This window comes from Calliphora vicina, chromosome 4 (genome assembly GCF_958450345.1).
Source record: "Calliphora vicina chromosome 4, idCalVici1.1, whole genome shotgun sequence".
In the NCBI taxonomy this organism is placed as follows: domain Eukaryota; kingdom Metazoa; phylum Arthropoda; class Insecta; order Diptera; family Calliphoridae; genus Calliphora; species Calliphora vicina.
The window spans coordinates 27973915-27997603 of NC_088783.1; the positions used below are offsets into that span (position 1 = coordinate 27973915).

The 23689-nt window shown below is 29.6% G+C and overlaps 1 protein-coding gene across 1 annotated transcript in view; it reads left to right on the plus strand.

Moving 5' to 3' along the window:
• Positions 1 to 2621: 2621 nt before the first annotated feature.
• CARPB (Carbonic anhydrase-related protein B) overlaps positions 2622 to 23689 on the plus strand; it is a 198245-nt gene continuing 177177 nt past the window's right edge. The window contains exon 1 of the mRNA XM_065509207.1: positions 2622 to 2652. Within this exon, the coding sequence (XP_065365279.1) occupies positions 2622 to 2652 (31 nt within the window). The remainder of the gene's footprint in view (positions 2653 to 23689) is intronic.

Sequence of the window (23689 nt, forward strand, 5' to 3'; positions counted from 1 at the left end):
TTCATTTCGAAACTAACTACACATGTCTTTCAGTTTACCATAATCGAAATTCTTAAGTTTTTTAATTAAACAAAGAATTTATTGTTTTTATAGCCATTAAAACTACCGATGAAATGCCAGGAAATTACGGGAATTGGAAGTAACAAAACGACATGCAGTAAACATAGTCTTACTAAAATGTTATCGATAAATGGAATCAAGAAACTTTATTGTAATGATTTCTATATTTTTGTCACATTAAAGGCGTATGAATGTCGCGTTCTTGATTGTATAAATGTCTATATGTAAATTTTTATGAAGTTACCTACATATATTTTAGAATAGATGGTTGTATCCTTCTAAATTACTCAACACTGTAATAAAATGTTCTATTTATTGTCGCGTTCATATTTATTGCTAATATATTGGATACAAAACTTAACTGGCTACTAAAATTCAACTTACTATGCCTCGACTCCGATTGTGAATTGGGCTAATGTGTTGCCTTATTTTTTTGTGGTGGTTACTATTAGGGTTCTATAGCTGAAACAAAAAGTCGACTTTCCGACATTTCGACTTTTTCCGTTTTTTAAAAAATCGAACTTTCGACTTCTTTCGTTTTTAAAAAGTCGACTTTTCGAACTTTCGACTTTTGGTAATTTATAAAAGTCGACTTTTCGAACTTTCGACTTTTTAGTTAAATCGACTTTTTTCGACTATTCGACTTTTTTCGACTATTTTCGACTTTTTTAGACTATTTTCGACTTTCCGACTATTTTCGAGTTTTTTCAACTTTTTACCATTTCTTGTAACAAATACATAGTTTCTACATTTATTGATGCGCCTTTTGTAATGGTTAGCAATAAAAATTAAATTTATCAAGGCGATAATAGGTAGAAGAATGTTGTGTAGAAAAAAGCTTTAATTTATAAACATTTATTTATTATTTATATTAGCATACACTACAAAAAATGCAATTGTACCAAATTGCAATAGTTTTAGTATAATGTTGCAATTAACAATTTTTTTTAACAATCTAAAAGTCGACTTTTATCGACTATTCTACTTTTTTCGACTTTTATCGACTATTTTCGACTTTTATCGACTATTATCGACTATTCGACTTTTTTCGACTTGAGATAACATTATCGATTGTTCGACTTTTTTCCGACCAAAAAGTCGATTTCGACTTTTCGACTTTTTTCAGCAAAAAGTCGATTGTTCGAACAATCGACTTATAGAACTCTAGTTACTATTGTTCACTATTACTACATCGAAACATTTCGGGATAAGGCGTTAAAGAGACTTTTTCTTCTGATATGATTGATTTTTTGGTGGTTTTAACCTTTGAATTTTTCATGTTTATTGAAAAATGTTAGAAATCAGTAGGTTTTCAATGGTACTAATATATCGTAACATAAATGTAGTTGCTAATTTCTTAATTTTGTTCTGTTTATATTTGGAAAACTCACCTGAAATTTAGGTTAAATTTTTCGACTCTCTTCGAATATTAATAGTCTACTTTTGAAAAGTTGTTTTTTTACTGATTTCGTATCCTGTCTTTGAATATTCGACTTTTCAAATTTTGCTTACTTGACTTTTTCTAATCGACTTTTATCCTATTTTAATGAAAAAATTCATTACTGCTAGATTTATTTATCATTCTCGTTTTAATTTTAGCAATAAGTATGCAAATATTGGCATTTTGACTTTATGACTATTTTCAGTTATTCGACTTTTTTCGATTCAATTTATGGAACCCTGAGATTTCTAGTTGCGCATACATTATCTATCAAAATGTACTTAGTATTCTCACTGTTTTTTTTATCCTTTTTACCATGATTTCTAATATACCTAAAACAAATTTACCATTTATGCTTAATTACTAAAATGTAAGTGTCAATTGTTAGCAAGTTGTCCACAAAATATGTTTCTTTGTTAAATTTCAAAACTGACATTATTATTTTTTTTTCATTTAAAGCCAATTAATCGGTCGTACACTTGAAAAATAGCGAAGAAAAAACTAAAATAAAGACAGCAACAAAAAGTATCGTTTGGCCCACAGCTGCACTTAACACAAAGTAATCAAAAAGTTTTGTTATATTGTGGTTAAAGTCATCATCAACCACCCCAACGTCGTCATCAAGCACATCATGGTTGTCATGATCATCATACTCGTCATCGTCGTCATCATCATTGTGCGGGAGTACATCAGCAACAACTGAACACTAACTAAAACTAACTGTCTGTCTGTCTGGCATACAAAACACATGAAATGTTGACGACACTAAAACTGGCTGCTAAAAGTCGCGAATGTGTGAGAATGTCATAAAAAAGCTAAAACTAAGTTTACGTACGTAGTTCTAGTCGATGTGTAGCTATTTGCTCTTTATTTTTTCAACTAAATATTTTTCGTTTTGCGTTATAAAGTTAAAATTTTCTATGACTTTTTCCAAAGTAAAATAAAAGTAAAAAAAATCCAACAAAAAGAATCATTTACTCAGTTTTATGTGTCGGTGGTATTCGTTGTTGTTGTAGTTTTTGCTTGTATTGTGTGTGCGATTGTGTGTTTATGTTGCAAACTGGTCATTTGTATTGTGCTGCATTGTTAAAACAAAACAAAAAAAAAAGAAAGAATAGCAATGGAAGCAGTGTATCGCAACTGGAAACTTGGTAAATGACAAAATTCACATTAATGTTTTGGTCAAGTTTGTCATTAGTAAAGTTGTTAGAAAAACAAAAAACCTTGAACAAAAAAAGTGGTGACCAAAAGTGTACGGAAATTAAAGTGATGTTTTGTTTTTGTGTGAGTTTGGCGTGCAGTTATTTGATTATATTAAAATCGATTAATGATGATGATGGTCATCGCCACAAGGCGTGCGTATGATTAATACAGTGGAGACATGTGGCATACACAACGTATGAGTAATGTTAGTTTACATAAAACTTTGGAATAATTGTTGGTATTTAGTTAAGGGTTTAAGGTCTATGAAAACTGTAATATTGCAGTTTTTGAAGCTAAATATTTTTATAATATAAGTTCTAATAGAATTTTTCGGCACGCTATCATACATATGATCAGAGTTAAGTATAATTAATAAAGAATTATATTTATGTAGTTCTTAAAATAACTGGTTCACATGGACAAGTGTCTCCAAGTCACCAGTTTTGGTGACTTTTTGGTGACATTGTCGACGAAGCGTCTACATTTTTATACTTTTCTTTGATGAGAAAGAAAAAAGGAAAAATTAAATTTGAACGCGGCTCTTTCAACTGTTATGAATTCGTACTTTTGCATGTGCAGTTTTATTATCGATATCTACTTCAGAAAAGTATCAAAAGTGTAGAATAGAATTACTAAACTATACTAGTGAGTCTCTGGTTCCAATGGAAGTACCTAGTCGTAATAGTAATTTTGTCAGTAGTAGACTTCCAATGACACGCACATGTTAAATGTCTATAGTAAAAAGCATTGCCAGGGTTATAGTTAGTTCATTGAACGCATATTTTTGCAGTACAGAGGAAATACAATTAGTTACTTTATACATCCCAGGTAACCTAGCGTGAAGACAATTGTCACTTAAGTGTTCCGAAGTATTCTAGATTGTAGTCACTTTAAAAGTTTTGTAAGTTATTCGTACAAATTGGTTTTACACAAATTGTGTTGATATAATTCTCAAACAGTTTATTTTTGCTTAAGTATACTGATATTCCATTTAGCATAGTGTGATGTCAATAGTCACTTTAATGTATCTTAGTAACCTATAGTGAAGTCACTTTTAAACGTTGAAATAACGAGTTATGTAGCTGGTCAAGTAACAAGTTAGGTAGCTAGTAGGGTATTCGAATTATTCGATTTTTCTCTTGTTCGAATAAAACGAATAATTCGAATAAGAGATTTTAACTTGTTCGAATAATTCGATCACACGTTTAAAATTAATCGAATTATTCGAATAATTAAATTTTTTTTAAAAAAGTAAAGAAAGAAGTTTTGATGTCGGTTTTTTTTTATTTTATTGTTGAAACTCAAAAAATAACGTTAAAGTTAACAATTTAAGTATTGATAATGTTAAAAAACTTTCGAAAACAAAGTCCATCATTAAGTTTTCAACAGAAATATTCTGATCAGATTAACTTCCGAACAATCTACAAAACAATTGATTAGCAAACTCTTTAGTTTCCGTTTTGGAGCTATGATTTAAAAAATTTGAGCTAGTTGGACATGATCCTGAATTCAAATACAATATAAACGTATTAAGAACTTTTTTATGTAGTTCATTAATTCGGGTTTTAAATTGAGTAACTAAATCTTTAGTAAATTAATTATTCACTATTTCTAAATTATTTATAACAAATTGTATTATACCCTCAAGCTCTATCAACGTTGCCGAATCTTTGCTTAATAAAGTGGTCTTGGGGAATTACACAATAAAGAGAATCTGTCCAAAGCTTGATACCATTGTCAGTGAACGTGGCTAACTTGAATTCAGGCAGTGCATGATTGACGCATTTACAAATACGTAAAAAGTTTATTATCATGTTAGACAAAGATCTTCAACGATGTTCAAAATAATGTATAAGACGAACTCCAAGCTTTTCTTGCAGCAAAACGTTAGTTTGCAATAGTTGTATTTATAATTCGATTTATTCGATTTATTAAATGATTTTAAGATCATAACCTTCATCTATTTCAATGTAATCATTATAAATGTCATCCTCAATATCACTTTCGACGACCGTTTCAAAATCACATTCTCCATCACATTCAACTCCACTTTAATCTAAGTTATTATTTTGATTATTTGATATTTTATTCTGTACCTTTTATTTTCATTGGTTCAAGTCCTAAGTTACAAATTTGGAAAGATTTGTTTTTATAATTGTAAGTTCTTGCAGTAATATTTATATATTTTTAGAAGTAGCTATCGGAACACTCATCTACAGTGATCGAAAGTCCCTTTGTCTTTAGTTATTTGTCGAATTTCAGCAACAAAACAATTTTTGTGAGTTATTTAAATTTTATATTATGAAAAATTTAATAAATTTAAATATATATGAACATTTATTCGTTTTATTCGATTATTCTACATAAAATTGTTCGAATTATTCGTTATTCGAAAATGGTAATTTTTAATTATTCGTAAGAAATTATTCGATTAATCGAACGATCATTAGTCGAATGAATACCGTAGTAGCTAGTAAGGTAACTGACGATATGAAACCAGTATGTAAATCGAATGCGTTGACTACTTGGACCAGCTATCAGATAGTCTCATTGTAATCAAAAAGGGTCAATTGACGCCCAACTTAGGACATGCACATGTTAAAATAACTATTCATGTAGCTAGTTACGTAACTAGTTGTCACCCTAAATGATTGGTAAAATCACTAGTTCAGAACTGTCTCCTGGAACTGCAGGGAATGTAAATATACAAGTACATACAAACATATAAACCTCTAAATGTTTGCTTATTGTTTATGTTTATCAAAACAATTGAGAAAGTGAAGGCGATAAGTAATCATAAGTAATAATACCTGCAAAGAATGCAGTAAAAAAATTATCAAAATTTTGAAAATAATTTTTGTAATAGCATTAAATGATTAAGATAAAAAGTGTGTAATTCATTCTGGAGTCAAATACCTAATAAATCAATTTATAGTTTAAAAAAATCTCAGGTGTCGCTGATTGTCTCTGCATAGTTGGAGATTAAAAACGATTAAGGAAATTATAATAAAAATTTCAATAGACTAGTAAAGGAAAAAAATAAAGAATTTCATAAAAAATATTTGGTCGAATCAAAAGGTATTCTGTTATGTCACAATGGTTTGAAAATAAAATAATACTACTCTGTATGCTATGTTTATTGTGTTATCGTAACCAACCTGCAGAGACCTGTGCCGAACGCCTATGAGTTGGCGAAGCCGAGCCAAGCCACCAAGTCATGAAATATTAGAACATTATGACAATGATAGGATACCTTGTGAATCGACCAAATTTAGGTTGCTAAAAAGAGAAATAATACAATTTTACATGATTTATTTGAAGAAAGCGTTGATTATATACACAACAAAGAAATAGCAGCAGAATAAATGTAAATAATTTGGTTTTCCGTTAGCTTGTTAAAATATTGTTAAAAAAAATCCAAAAGCCGGTTGTTGTCAAGGTAGTTTTTGTAGAAAATTAAATTAGTAAAAATAGTTATTAGTATTGTTTGTAAGTATGGCAATACTAAATGTTTAAGCTGCTAACATTAACATTGAAGCTGCTAAAAGCTCTAGAATTCGAATATTCTAGTTTTGTAGGTTAAGATCATTCATGAAGCTACTGGAAGGAAGATAGCGCTGTGTATAATTAATTGCAGAGGTTGCATTGGACAGTCTGTTTATCATAGGCGCTGTTAGAGTTAACATCTGTGTCTAGCACCCACCTGAGTCGGTTAAGCGATGTCCGTCGGTCCGTCCGCCTGGCTGTCAAATATAAACCTTGTGCGCAAAGTACATGTCACAATTTTGAAGATATGTCGATCAAGTTTGGTTCATAGTCTTATTCCGGCATATGGACTAAGCTTATTGAAACTGGCTAAAATCGGTCCATTATTTCACCTAGTCTCCATAAAAATGTCCACCGAAATATAACTTTATCGTTCATAAAAGTTTAATTTATAGGTATCTACACAAATTTCGCTCCGAATAGTTTTATCCACATAGAATTGCATCCACATAGAATTCTACAGAAATAAATGTCAAATAGACATAAATCACATGACCTAATTTCACGGCGATCGGTCCATAATTGTTTATATTTCCGATATAAGCCCATTTCCGAAAATCAGTCAGGAAAATAAATTATTGAAATTTTAAAAGAAAATGCTTTTGCTAATTTACTTCGTGTATTATATGGACGGGCTTGACCCACCATACTTTCTAAATTGATTTCTATGTTCTATTAATTGTACTATTAAGTCTCCCTTTGATGGTGCCATCGAAATGGACATATGGAAAAAGGATGATAATTTGTAATCATTTATATTCAACCAAAAACCGATTTTATTATATGAAAATGAACTGAAACGTAATCATGACTATAAGTCGATAAATAGTGGTCCAAATTAGAAAAGGATAATAATAATTGATCACTTATATTTTCTAACAAAAATCGATTTTTCATATGAAGTGTTTTATATATAAACGTGGTCTTAATTGAAAAGGGAAGTAAGTCTGTGATCACTTATATTTTCAACCAAAAACTCATTTTTCATACGAAAATTAATTCAAACATAAACGTGGCTATAAGTCGTTGAAAAGTGGGCCAAATGGAAAAGCAACGATAATATGGTTTCACCCATAATTCTTATGAAAATTAACATAATCGGTAAAGATTTGTGAAAATGGTAAAAGGATGATAATCAGTGATCAAGAAAAATTAATTTTTCCTATGATAATTAGCTGAAATAATAAAAGCATTAGTTTTTGGAAAAAGAACACCTACGATAGTAAATGTGACAAACTTTGAATATCAAAATAAAATGTTTGGTGTGTTTATTATATACAGTTACTTTACAGTTACTTGATTAGAATGATCAGAGACTACTAATAAAAAACGATGTTAAGGTAGCAAAACGCTACCTTGTTTTTCTTTTCAATTTAAAATTTTATTTAATATTAAATTGAAATTAATAGCAATTTGGTACTTTTTCAGATATTGCTGTATTTTTTATTCAATCAATTAAAACATTGAATTGTGTTCAAAAATAAATTAATTTTTAAAATGAAAAACTTGTCCAAACACTTAAACGATTATTTAACATATTTTCTTATACACTTCACTACGTTTTTTGCCAACCTTTAATCAATGCATTTTTTGCGATTTTCTAACCGACAACAACAGGAAGAATTGAAAGCAATTTTTACATTTCATTCGTATTAAAATGCCATTTAATTTTATGCTCATTGATTCAATATTGTTTTAAGTTGTTCATTCAAAAATCTTTCCAACAATCAGTAGGTACTCCTGCTCTTTCCTACCACCGCCACTGCCGCCACTACAATACATGCTATTGCACACAAAACTCAATAGAATTGTTGGGTTTTCCTTTTTCTTTTTATCCACATTTTTTTGTGTAAGTGCATTTTCAGTCTGTATGTGTGTCGGTGTCCGGTATGTGTTTGTGGTAAAAATGAAATTTAATTTAACAAAATGGCCACTAAATTACAATCTTCATCTAGAAAATACTGCATGTTAAAACAAACAAACAAACTCTCAAACAAACGTGAACGCACAAACTTTTATTTAGTTGGCAATTTTTGGCAACATTGGCCGCAGCAGCAGAATGTAGTGGTAGCTGTTTTTGAAAATTTCTAGTTTAACTGCAAATTGCATGTTTATGATGGCCAAGTATGAAGCGGAAGTTTAGCTGAAAAAAAATACATAGAACAAATCTACAAAAAAAATGCATATAACATTACGACTACTACGCCGATGATTGCAACAAATCAAACATACTTCAAAAGCCATCAGGAAAAGCAAAACCGCACAATCGCAAATGCAAACACTAAATATTTGAAAAGGTATTACCAAATCTCTGTGATTGGATTTTAAGTTGGGATAGATTTTTTTTTAACATGGAAACACAATTTCTAAAGTGTTAGACCAAAAACTAAAGATAATAATATAATAATTTAAGAAGTACAATAATAATAAATTAAGAAGTACAATAATAACTAATATTTTAATTTAGATTCTTGTATTAAAAACCATCACTTTAGCGTTTAAAAATGTGTCAGATATCTTTTCTAAATCATTAATTTTTAACTGTTATTTCGGTCAAAATGGTCACCGAAAAAAAGTACATGAAAAAATTATTAAAACTTGATAAAAACAATTAAGAAAGTATGGTCGGTCAAGCCCGACCATATAATACCCTACACCAAGTAAATGAGAAAAAATATTTTGCTTTTAATATATCAATAATTTATATTCATGAGTGATTTTCGGAAGTGGGCCTTATATGGGAACTATGACCAATTATGGACCGATCACCTTGAAATTAGGTCGTGTGATTTATGTCTATATTAAAGTTAACTATGTTGAATTTTGTGTGTATACCAACATTTTTAAGCGATTTATGCACGTTAAAGTGATTTTCGGAAGCGGGTCTATATGGGAGCTATGACTAATTATGGACCGATCGTAACAAAATTTGGTGACATGAATTTTGTATATATAAAACTTATTTAGAGCGAAATTTGTGTAGATACATAGATAAATTAAAAATTTATGACCGATAAAGACCAATTTCCAGGGGACATTTGTATGGGGGCTAGGTGAAATAATGGACCGATTTTAGCCAGTTTCAATAGGCTTGGTCCTTGGGCCGAAAAAATAATATGTACCAAATTTGATCGAAATATCTTCAAAATTGCGACCTGTACTCTGCGTACAAGGTTTACATGGACAGCCAGCCAGCCAGCCAACCAGACGGACGGACGGACGGACGGACGGACATCTTTTAATCGACTCAGAAAGTGATTCTAAGTCGATCGGTATACTTTAAGGTGGGTGTTAGACTAATATTTTTGGGCGTTACAAACATCTGCACAAACGCATAATACCCTCCCCACTATGGTGGTGTAGGCTATAAATACATAATGGCCTTTAAAAAAATAGCAAAAGATTTTTCGTATTTACCTTTCTTAAAACTGCACAGAGTGCCTTCACACTTAGGCCCGCTTTGAATATACAATTTTCGTTATTGGTTGAATTTCAAATGCAAAAATTATTGAATAGATAATTTTCGTAATTGAAACACAAAAAATAACAAAAATGTGTTTTCAATTACGAAAATTATCTATTCAATAATTTTTGTATTTGAAATTCAACTAATAACGAAAATTGTATATTCAATTGTAAAAATAATCAAATTCAAAACGCAAAATTCAATAGAAAATAGCTCTGTTCAATAACTAAAAGTTGTTACTAGTTAGTAACAATTGTTACTGGAAAAGCGTTCATTTTAGAGAGTGTTCTCTCGTTGCAAACTATTACAAGTTCTATTTTGAACTCGTAATAGTTAGCAGCTTATATTTTATATGTTTTGTATTATTGTTTATTGTTTATTTATTTAAAATTTTATTTTTGTGGTGAAAAATGTCAAAACAAAAGAATTTTCAATAAAATTGAAGAAAATGTGAGTATTTATACATATTAAAAGGAATAAAATAAGAAAATTGTGTTTATAAAACAATTGTTACTGGAAAAGCGATCATTTACTTTTTACTATTTTTGAGAATTTAAGAGAGTAATTTTGTAAATTTTGATTTTATTCTCTCGTTGCAAGTATTTACTGGGAAAGTAAATGAACAGACCTAATATCAAGAATTTTTTTTTTAAATAATTGAAACCAGTTCAATATGTGACAAATATTTGAATTGAAAAGGGCTAAGAAATAGTTTTTTCTGTGTATGGAAAAAAGTCCATTGAGTGATATTCAAATAATAATGTCAATTTTGTACCACGGAAGGGAAATCCACCCAATTGTCCAGAACATCGGCATTTGGAAAAGAATTTGGCTCTGATAAAAAAAGAATTAAAAAACGGATATGTCCCCGGATATGATCGATTTTAAGCGTAAGTGGACCACCTCGTCCAAAATGGTAACGGAAGCAACTATAGAATCAATAATGAGAGGATTTCTGAAAAAAGTGAATAAATTCATAAATACAGAGTAATATGCCAGTATTTAAATGTGTAATGAATTTGTACAATATTTGAATACATTTACGTTTATTTAACTTGATACAAGTATACATTTGTTTCTTTAAAAGAAAAAAATCGTCAAAAATATGATCCTTTTTACATGTTCCAACTTTAGAAGAGTGTAACTTTTTATTTTTTTATTGGAAGAAATTTATTTTATTCGATTGAAATTATTATTACAATTTACAAAAAAATATCAATATTTCTCCACTGACCTTAGCTCCAGAAAGTTTGGAGGATTTGCTCCTTTTGGTACAAATAACACATTATTGTTCTTGTACTACTCAAGACCTTGCTTACCATAGTGGCAGGATGATAAATCAGGCCAAAAATAAGCGGATACATTAAGGAGTCTTATGAATGAAATAATCCTCTTTTGTTAACATTCCTTGATGTAAATGTCGGTATTTATAACAAATGTTTGGCTTCTTTTGCCGCAACTGCATATTGCAGAAAATTTTCTGCTTTTGTGTCCTAAACTTATCTACAACATTCCCTCGATCATGAGCAACATAAAAATAATCAACCAGGAAGCTGCGAAAATTTGCTAGAGCATACATTTCGTCGTCCATTATACAGCAGGTATGTTTTTTTTTATAAAATTTGACTTCAATTTCCGTATCGGAAGTGTTGGGGGCTCTTTTGAAAATGCTTTATATTTATTGGCTTTAGAAACATCATGTACAATATTCCTTTTACTTGAATCAGGGTTTCTATCAACAAAGAACTTGATCTTTCGATACTGTTTAGTAACGTTGGAAACAGTTTTACAGTTGGGTTTTGATGAAAATATTTAATAATTTTAGTACGCACTTTTTTATCGTCACTAAGTTTAATCAGATTAACAATAAATAAACATAATTAACATTAAATATAATTACTAATATACTTTTCAAAGGTAACTTGATCAAAAACAAAAATAATACTTGGATTGAAAGTTTTAAGGAAAAACGTTTGTTAATGTTTTGTCGATCTCACTCATTCATTGTATCGCAAATATAAATCTATGTGTAAAAAACTAAAAAAAGATCGAGCAAAATTTGAAAAAATTAAATAAAAAAGATAACTGACACTTAATTTAATTTCATTCGGATCATAAATGGTTGTTTGTCGATTTTTTTTTTTTAAAAGTAAGACTGAACAACGATGCCTACGAAGCTGAACAACTGCATATCAACTCGTAAACACGTCACAAAGTGCTTTGTTTTCATATAGGCAATGGACAAAAATAGAAGGAATTATTACAGACGAACCTGAATAAAATTATTATTTTCAGAAATTATTGTTCTCTTTTAATATTAGATGCAAAATTATGAAATTTCATCGATAGGATATTCATAATTCCAAGACATCAAGACTTCAATATCCTGTATAACATCTAATTTTTTTAATTTTATTTATTTTTATTTAAGCTTGAGGTCACTTTTTTTTATAAATAAATATAATTATTTATAAAAAAGTGACCTCAAGCTTAAATAAAAATAAATAAAATTAATAATAAAAAAGGTCGAAAAATTAGACATTATCATATCTAATTTTTTTTAAAAAAACTCTTAAAAATCGTTTTTTATTTTGGAACCAAGCATTAATTTAGTTATTAATATTTAAATTCTAGCAAGGATTTACATAACTGCCATATATTCTTTTTTTAATAAAATAGTGAAATGTTGTATAAATTTTCTAAATTCGGAAGGACGGATGGACGGACATTTCCAAATGTTCATAGACTTATGGTTCAGCTGTAACATTAGAAACTGGATGTTGGATTATACTTTAAGTGTTCATAATATCAGCAGAAGCTCATATTACTATCTCAAACTAAGGATATGTAGGTTATATTCAATTATTGATTTACTTACTATTATTTATGGGTGCCATCAAAAATAATTTTTTTTTAAAGTTCTAGGTAAAACCGACAGGAATTAGATAAAATTAAAGAACAATTTAAATTGTTGATTGACAATTTTTTGGATTTCAGCAAAAAAAAAACATACAACATCAAGAAACAAATGAAGACCTATTAATACACTTTATGCCATTAAACTACTTTTATTAAATAACGCTATATTTCTTAGTTATTTAAAAGATAAAACGGTATTATTTTATAAAAAACCAAAAATCTGGAGCTATTTCCCCAAACCATCAAATTGGAAATTTAAGAAATCTGAATTTATACATTTAAACAAAAATAAAATTTTAATAGTTTTCATACGAAAGGACAACTAATGATTACATTTTCTGGTAGATAATACTTAAGGCTATTCTATATTAAAACATAATCAAAATAGATTAACATATATTTTACTAATATTCCAACTAAGTTTTAGAATTTCAGACTTACAATAAAAAACATGTTAATTATTAAAAATTGCGCAGATTAAACAGTTAAACTTTTTTTGAGAAAAACTATAATTTCCAATTCCCCATTCATATTATTTCATTTGCCGTGAATCGCAAGTTTATATCTTTTAAAACGAACTTTTAACAATTATTTTAGTTAACCATAAAAAAAATATATTTTTCTCCATAAAATTTATGTTAAAAATATACTAATTTTAGCGACCTCTACACGCAGAAAAAAAATAGTGTTACAAAATTTTTAACTATATTATAGTCACAGTTATTGTATCAAACATATATATGGTTACAGTAAACAAGTATATGTTTGTGACAACCATATTCATGATGAATAATTTTATCATAATATGTTGTTCTCAGATTATGATAATCCTTAAGCCGAGAGCAACATAATACGATAAGTCCTTCATCATATGAATGGTTGTCACAAACATATACTTGTTTACTGTAACCATATATATGGTTGATACAATCATGTGAATCGTAAATTAATCATATTATTTTTACCACAATCATGTAAATGGTTAGTGTGACTATAATATAGTTAAAAAACTTGTAACAATAATGAAATGGTTACAGTAACCATGCCCAACTATATTTTTTCTCTGGGTGTAGTGACGACAAAAAAAGATATTTATAAAAAATCTTTTTTACACGAATGCGTTATTTAGTTGTCTATTCAAAAATATAAATTTCATTAACATCAATGACATGATCTTGTTTTTGAATTTTGTCCATTGAACAAAGCACTGTGCGTCAGCTCCAATTTTGTGATATCGTTACGTTGTCTCCAATAGTTTCCGAGATACCGAATGATATCAACAAAAAAAGTTTCTAAGCCACTTTGCCATGTTAAATTTTATTAAATTCGGACTATCCGTTTAGAAATTACTGATTTATTTCAATTTTTTTTTGAAATCCCTCACTGTACATAAACGGATTACGCGACCGTTTTAAAGCACGATGAGTTTATTTTCATTAGCAGGTCATCAATACTAGGGTGATTACGAAACTATTTACTTATCGTTGCTGTCTTAGATATCACCAATATGTTTTGTGCAATGTTGAGTTCAAACGGAGCGTTGGTCTGTATTCAGAACTTGTAAGGAGAAATATTGAAATCTAACAATGTCTATAATAAATAAAAATAATTCCTTCACGGGAATGAAATTTTGTGATTTCTTTCGCTATCGCTGAAAAGTTAATTTTCGAATAAAACTTGGCAACCACACAAGTTTAAAATGTATTTAGTTTGGTCTAAATGAAGATATAAACGCGTACAGTCGAAAATAAATTTATTTGAATTGAAATGAGTTGCATGGTGGTAGTAAAATGTGTGGGCGTTAAGGGGTTGAGCATAGGGCTGCACACAAAACTTTTCAAGTATTACAAAAACCCGGTAGTAATTTGAAGGACAAATGACCAAGTACAAAATTGAATTGTGTATGCTCTAGTACTTTTTACTCACTTACTCACTTACTCATATGCATAGATTCATGTACGAAAAAGTATGTGTGTGTAACAGTGGCAACAGCAGTAGTTTTGAATGTGGCAGAAGTGGAGTGGCAGTTGTACAATTGTGGAATTTTTCATACTGTATTCGTAGGTTGTTGTGTATGTATGTTTTTGTATGGTGTGTTAGTTTTTCGGTTAAATGTGGTTTTGTTATTTAGGCCTTTTCAGACGACTACAAACACACACTCACCCATGCACACGCTGCTGCACTCGTACCCTCGGACAACCACTTGCACTTTATGAACAGCCAATATTGCAAACATAAAATCGAGGTAAAATATGAGGGCATCATCATAAACTCATCATAGTTTCTCATTGGTTTGTATTCTAGTGTTGTCTTGTAGTCTGTATGTTTGTCTGTCTGTCTGCATGTCTGCCTAACTGACTGACTGCCCTGTCTATGTAGGCCGAACGGATATGCGAAAACTTTGACCACATAAAACAGTTCAAATACCACAAAGTTCGAATGTGGTTGAAATTGCAAATGTGAATGTTGCTGTTGATGTTATTTTAGTTGCAGCTGTTATGTATAGATTTGTGTTATTGTTATTGTTGCTGTTGTTGTTGCTATTGTTGCTTATGTTGATATTAATATTAGAAAATCAAAAAATCAAAAATACTAAAGCACAAAAATGAACATTGCTATTCCGTTTTTGGCTTCTTCTTTTTAGTTTTGCATTCTGGTTGAGTTTATTTATAAAGCAAATATACAATTGCATATTATGGTCTAAAATGCATATTTACTCATACATGCATTCACAAATAAATTTCATACATTTGAAAGCACTTGAAGTGCTCAAACATTCCCAAACACACTCTAATAATGTACGCATTAGAGTGATGCAGAATCCCAAATAATTTCAATATTTTCTTTATAGATTTTTCTATAATAAATATTTAGTTTCTACTTTGTGTAGCCTAATTTTTCGCAGGACTTGTATTTGTTGTAAAAGCCACAATTCTAGCTAGATTTTTAGTATGTGCCAGCTGGACGTATTCTTTTCTCCACATTAATTTATAGTAGTTTAATACTCATGCATTCTATATATAAATGTATGTAATGCTATGTGTTGGCTTAATTTTTCCTGCAAAGTATTGTTGATGTTTTTTATTCTTTAGTGTTTTTCTATTACTCTATCATCAAAGAAAAAACTTCTATTTTCAACAGTGGCTTTGGAAATTAGATTTTTATATAAAATTGTTTTTTTAGAAGAAATGTTTAAATATCAGAACTTTCCAAGCGTTATCCATTAATTGTTAAACTTTGAATATTATGATATGGAAATTAATGACATGCCACCAAACTGCCTTCATTTGAAAACAGTAGCACTATATTTTAAGTCATTTATTCCCACATATTTATTAAACATTATAGTGTAAACAACAAAGTTCTTTCTTGTTTCGAAAATGTCAAGTTTTGTGCCAATCATATGCGGTAAGTTTTGCTTTACTTGTTTAATTTTCAAAAAAAGTGCCGCTGAAGCACACTGATTGCTCACCAACGCTCATGGTGAATGTGTTTCATCGTCGCCCAGGCCAGCTAAACAAGTTTGAAGACCAAGAATTGAAGGAATTACTCCATGAAGATTATTGTCAAGAATATTGTAAAACTTAACAAGACCTTGCAAAATCATTGGAAGCTACTCAAATAGCAATTTCCGAATGTTTGCAAGCAGCAGGATTTATCTGAAAGCAGGGAAATTGGGTACCATATGAATTGAAACTGAGAAACCCTAAAAGAAGATGTTGTGTGTCTAAAATTGTGCTTGAACTCTATAAAATAAAATCTTTTTTGCACCGAATTATTACTGGCGATGAAAAATGGATCCATTACGATAACCCGAAGCGTATGAGATCGTATTTATGTGAAGCCCGGCAAACTAGCTGAATCAATACCAAAGACAAATATCCCAGGCTCTAAGGTAATTCTCTGTATTTAACGGGGGCAAAAGGCTCATATCTATTATAAGCTGTTGAAATACGACCAGATCATGACAAGGAACCTGTACCGAATGTAACTGAAGCGTTTGAAGCGAGCATTGACCGAAAACGCCCAGAATATGCGGGCAGACTTCAAATCGTAATATTTCATCATGACAACGCTCGTTAACATGTTGCAATATCTGTTAAAATGTATTTAGAATGAAGTGGTTGGAAAGCTTTATAGTCCAGACCGTGTCCCGTCCGACTACTATTTGTTTCGATCGATGCAGAATGTTCCATCTGTTATACGATTCAACTATCGGATACCGAACAAAGTATCCGATATTTGCTTGATTCGTTGTTGGTCTCAAAAGATGAGCAGTTCTTTTGGCTCGGAATCCACATGTTGCCAGGAATATGGGAAAAGGTCATAGCAAATAATGGCCAATACTATATTCTGTTGGCTCCTTACCTTGGTCTTTTGTATTCACAATGTTTTTGTTTTTCTGTTAAGTTTCATAATGTTCTTGGTGTGTTATTTCGAAGATTGGGAAATTTTTGCCTAGAAATACAATTGAAATTTAGAATAATATTACAAGTATTGGTCTTGTGTCTGTGAGTTATTTTTCTCAAAATTTCTGTTTTTTTAATTTTAACTTGAAAATATATTTATTCGAGTATTCGAATGATCGAATTACATGGTGATACAAATGTGAACAATTCTGTTTTGTTGGAATCCAGACAGTATGGAAATTCTTTTTGTTTTTCTTCATCGCTTCGTTTTAGTGTAATAACGGTATTCAAGACATCATTTTAAAAATAGATTTTTAGTTACAAATAAAAACAAAAATATTTTAAATTCTTAATATTTTCGTAAATATTGCGTTTCCAGGGAAAATAAGCTGAATCTGTGATCACTCAGACGCAGATTTTAAGGCAAGTTTTAAGGTTTACCTTGTAAAATATTTTTATAATGGCTGAATTACAATAGTTTAAATTCGGAATGCTCCCTAAGTAAAGCAAAATACTGTCAGCAAGCATTTGTAGGAAAAAGTCGAAGAACATGTTTTCTAAAAATTAGCCTAACTCATTCATTTTTGAATCGCTTTTTATTAGCTTATATGTTATCATTAGCTACTTTAACATGTTTTCTCACAAAAATAAGAAAAACAATATTTACCAGCACAACGATGAACTTAGAGCGTAAAGAAAATTAAAATAAGTTAAAAAACAATTCTAAAATCAATTTCAAAACTCAAGCACTTGAACATTTTGTTGGAATTAGAATTGAATGCAAAAGTAATTATGTTTTCAACTTTAAAAATATTGGAAAAATTTTATATTTTTCAAACCAAAATGGTTTGAATTTATATTTCCTTTTTACTGGAGAATGCTATTGAAATAAAGTGTAATAAAACTGTAATTTAATTCAAATAATTCAAGGCTTGAATTTCACTTGACTTGCAGTAAAAATGCTTGTTGCGTAAATATGATTATTTAAAGTTGTAGCCATATAGAATTATATATAGAGACGAGACACTCCGATTTGTCAAACAAAACTACAACAAATAATATGTATAATACACCAACAAAATACATTGACTATCATGTTATATAAGAAATCCAAAGTTGATATAGAATTTATTTTTATTAAATATTAAATTAAAACATTGGGTTGAATAACTAAAAACCATTGTATTTTAGTACCTACTATGGTATTCGAATTATTCGATTTTTCACTTGTTCGAATAAAACGAATAATTCGAATAAGAGATTTTAACTTGTTCGAATAATTCGATCACACGTTTAAAATTAATCGAATTATTCGAATAATTTGATTTTTTTTTAAAAAGTAAAGAATGAAGTTTTGATTTCGGTTTATTAATATTTTATTGTCAAAGAAAAACAAAAAATAACGTTAAAATTAACAATTCAAGTATTGATAATGTTAAAAAACATTCGAAAACGAAGTCCATTATTAAATTTTCAACAATAATATTCCGATCAGAATAACTCCCGAACAATCTACAATACAATTGACTAGCAAAACCTTTAGTTTCCGTTTTGGAGATATGCTTTAAAAAATTTGAGCTAGTTGGACATGATCCTGAATTCAAATACAATATAAATGTATTAAGAACTTTTTTATGTCGTCATTAATTCGGGGTTTACATTGAGTAACTAATTCTTTAGTAAATTAATTATTCACTATTTCTAAATTATTTACAACAAATTGTATTATACATCAAGCTCTATCAGCGTTGCCGAATCTTTGCTTAATAAAGTGGTCTTGGGGAATTACACAATAAAGGTAATCTGTCCAAAGTTTGATATCAGTGAACGTGGCTAATTTGAAGTCAGGCAGTGCATGATTGACGCATTTACAAATACGCAAAAAGTTTATTACCATGCTAGCAAAACGTTAGTTTGCAATATTTGTGTTTATCATTCGATTTATTAAATATTTTGCAACACTTACGTACGCGGTTAATAATATCACTTATATACATATATTTTAAGATCATGGCCTTCATCGATTTCAATGTAATCATTATGAATGTCATACTCAATATCACTTTCGACTACCGTTTCAAAATCACATTCTCCATTACATTCAACTCCACTTTAATCTAAGTTAATATTTTGATTATTAATTGCAAATCTTCTAATACTTCGGCAGCTAAATAACAAATATTTTATTCCGTACCTTTTATTTTCATTGGATCAAGTCCTAAGTTAAAAATTGTGAAAGATTTATCGGAACACTCATCTACAGTGATCGAAAGTCCCTTTGTTTTTAGTTATTTGTCGAATTTGAAAAACAAAACAATTTTTGTGAGTTATTTAATTTAATAAATTTAATTATATATGAACATTTATTCGTTTTATTCGATTATTCTACATAGAATTGTTCGAATTATTCGTTATTCGAAAATGGCCATTTTTAAATTGTTCGATTAATTATTCGTAAGAAATTATTCGATTAATCGAACGATCATTAGTCGACTGAATACCCTAGTACCTACTCTTTTACAAAAAGACATTTTATGTCAAAACAATTTATACATTAAAGCTAGCTGCGACTAACAAAATTCATCTTAAATCAATTTTTGTCTAACCATTGAACCGTGAGCTTGAAAACATCTCCAATAAAAACTGAATTCCTCTAACTGATTAAATTGTATTCCCTTTATTTTCTCCAAACATTTCTTTTAGATTAACAAAAAGCTTAACTCTCTCTATCAGCAACAGAAGACAAATTGTTTATTAATAAAAGTAATCTACTAAAACTCTCAAAGTTCTACTTTTATTCATGGTCCTTCGAGCCGGAATTTTTCCCGTTTTCCTGTTCTTCTGTAATATTTTCTATCTTAGTTATAATATAAATATGTCTAATGTTATCAGAATTTTTTTTAACACATTTTGTCAAACTTCAACCCATTGTACATTTTTTAAATTTCTGTGTGAATAGACTCATATTGTATGAAACGAAGTTAGTATGTATGTAATAGACATGTTGATGTGAGTCTGTATTTGTGTAAGTATTACAAAAATACTATATGACCATTTGCTGAAATTGGCAGTTAAATATACTTGTTTGCTTTTACATATTGGTCACTACCACCGATTCGACTTACTACTTGCATATGCAATCTACTTCATATATTTTTAGAATATTATTTTATTTTCTTTTTTTTTTTGTTGGTTGCCTCCTTTCTCAATTTTTGTTCAAAATACTAGGCAAAAAAAAAAGAAAAACGTGAATGTGTGTTTGGTTGAATGGATGAAAGGAAGGAAGAGAAGTAGAAGCAACATTTTTATGGAATTGAAGTATGTTTGACTAAAACTTGAAAAAATATTTTCACAGTTAACGTAATAATGTTTTGTGTTGAAAGTGTAGTAGCAGTAGTAGTTGCTGCTGTTGTTGTACTTAAAAATATTAAATGTATGTATATGTGAGTGTATGAGTGTGTGTGTTTGTATCTATGTGAGTTTTTGTATACAATAGACTCTAGTAGCACAATGAAATGTTTATTTTGGCCCTTTTTGTTGTTGTTGTGGTTGTATGTACGTACGTACCTACAATGCCACATAAAAATGTATGAATTAATAAGTGCCAGTAAAATGAACATACAACCACAATGCAAACTAACACTCATACATTTACACATTGAGTTACACACACACACACACACACAGAATTATATAGAAATTTCAACACTTAACACAATTAAGTGCTTTTTTGGGGGAAATAAAAAAAAAGTTATCATTTAATTAACACAGCTTCAAAAAAAGTAAAATTAAAAATTTCATTATCATTTAAGTGAAAGTCAACAATTATGACCGCAACACACAATCACACAGTCATACATTCATACAGTCCTAGACTGAATATCCACTTGTTTCATACTCATATTTCATAATTAGAAAAGTAAAATTTTTATTTTCACTAAAACACACACTTTTGCTAGCGTGCAAATACACATGAAATGTGAAATTTAAAAACGGTTTTAATTTTATGAATTTGAAGCATGCTGGGTATTTTAAAATGTTGCAAAGGGAATGAATGACACACTTATTTATTTGGAAATGAGAGAGAGTATAAAAACTATAATGTTTTTATCTTAAATTAAAGTGTGTGCTTTTAAAAACTATAAAAAAAATCGTCATAAATTTTAGCAGTTTTTTAATAGTTTACATTGTGATATGTATAATTCTAAGAAATTTGGTGTATTTAAATTCTTTTTTTAATCTTCAATAATAGTTAATTATACTTAGAGGATATGTTTACGAGAACTGCTATTTCAAATTAACAGCTTTTTAAATAAAAATTTCTAGCTTAAAAATGAATGCTGAAAATATGAAAAGATCCCGCATTTTTAAGTTATACACCCAATATTAAAAATAGAGATATTGAATGGATTGAATGAATTAAAAAAATGCATTTAAAAATTTGAATAAGGAGTTAATAAAATATGCATTTTACATGCCTTGCAATAACTGCAAAAATAACGTAAGCGAAATTTTTTTCAAAATTGACTTTTAAATGGAAATCGATTGAAAACTTTCGTGCGCATCACAGAGATATCGCAATTTCAATGATATCGTAAGCGACACTCACACAGAGAAAACAGATTCGTAATGGCAACCGAATTTGTAGCAAATCGAATGATTCGGTTGCACACATAGAATTTGTTGGTTCTAGCAACTAAAAATAAATTACTAGGCAAGAATTTCAGTCGAAGCAACCAAATTTTGGTTATCTCTTATAAAATTTTGTAGCCACAACTGTAAAATTCGGTCACCAAAGCAGAATCATTCGATTAACAACAAATTCGGTTGCTATTACGAATTTGTGTTCTCTGTGCACCTTTTTGCTTTACCGCAAAAATAACGTAAGCGACATAAAAGCAAAAAGATGCAGTAAATGAAAGAGTAGCCGAAGAACTAGAGAGAAAATCAAAAGAAATTGAAATACAAAAAGATAGATGTAATAAATGTGATCAAGGAAAATATTTAGACAGCAGTCACATCCAAACAGAAGAATTTAAGTTTAAGAATTTTTTTTGAAGAAACAAAAACAAAGGAGGGAAAAATGTTTTGTTTTTATGTGCTAGTTTCGACCTTCAAAAAGTTTTGAATTTGCCTCATAGTAAAAGAAGTAAGAAAGTACGGTTGGTCAAACCCGACCACTAAGAAAAAGAGCCAAATCATTTTTATTTTAAAATTTCAATAATTTATATTTTTGAGTGATTTTTGAAATGGTTCTTATATGGGAGCTATGACCAATTATGGACCGATCACCATGAAATTAGGTCGTGTGATTTATGTTTACATGAAAGTTATTTATGTTTAATTTTATATGTATACCAGCATTTTTAAGAGATTTATGCACGTTAAAGTGATTTTTGGAAGCGAGTCTTATATGGGAGCTATAACTAATTATGGCCCGATCACAATAACATTTGGTGACATGAATTCCGTATATATAAATCTTATTTGGAGCAAAATTTGTGGATATATCCATATAAATTAAACATTTAGGACCGATAAGGTTCAATTTCGTTAGGACATTGAAATAATGGACCGATTTTCAGCCAGTTTCAATAGGCTCCGTCCTTGGGCCGAAAAAATTATATGTACAAAATTGCGACCTGTACTCTGCGCACAAGCTTTACATGGACAGTCAGACGGATGGGCGGACATTGTTTAATCGACTCAGAAAGTGATTCTGAGTCGATCGGTATACTATCGGTGCTAGACTAATATTTTTTGGCGTTACAAACATCTGCACGAACGTATAATACTCTCCCCACTATGGTGGTGTAGGGAATAAATATTACACTATTTTATTCAAGAAAATACTACACAGAGAAAACAAATTCGTGATAGCAACCGAATTTGTTGCCAATCGAATGATTCTTAGTGACCGAATTTTACAGTTGTGGCTACAATATTTTGGAAGTGGTAAATAAAGTTTGGTTGAATTAACTGAAATTCTTCTTTATCAACTGACTTTCTGTTGTTAGAACTGAAAAATTCTATGTATCCAACCGAATCATTCGATTGGCAACAAATTCGGTTGCTATCACGAATCTGTTTTCTCTGTGTAGTATTACAATTGAAGTGTTTATGGATTGTGTTTTTTATGGGGTGAAAAAGACGGCAAACGATGTTGTAATGAAATTTATACTGCAATGCACAAATATATCCTTATTTTAGATGAACGGAAAACTGTGAACGATTTAAGTTTGTATTGCGATAGCTGTGTCTGGCAAAATCATAATAAAGCCATGTTAGCTTATTTCATTATATCATCCAAATTCATTAAATCTATTAAAATTACTTACTTAGTACCAGGTCTTACCATAATGCCTGTTGATTCTATTCTCAGTACAATAGAATCATTTACTCGAAGCCGAGTAAATGGGCTCCTAGTGAGCGGCCTACAGTTATTCGAAGTGCAAGAACAAACCCTTACGGTTATGAGTGTATATCGTTAAAGCACTATGATTTTCTAAACTGAAAAATGTTTTCTGATCTGCTTCTTCCAAAGAAAATTAAATTACAATTAAATACAGCTATTTAGACAATAGCGAGGAAAATACTATTAACATTGATTTAAATAGTTCTACGGTACGTGGAACTCCTCCGCTA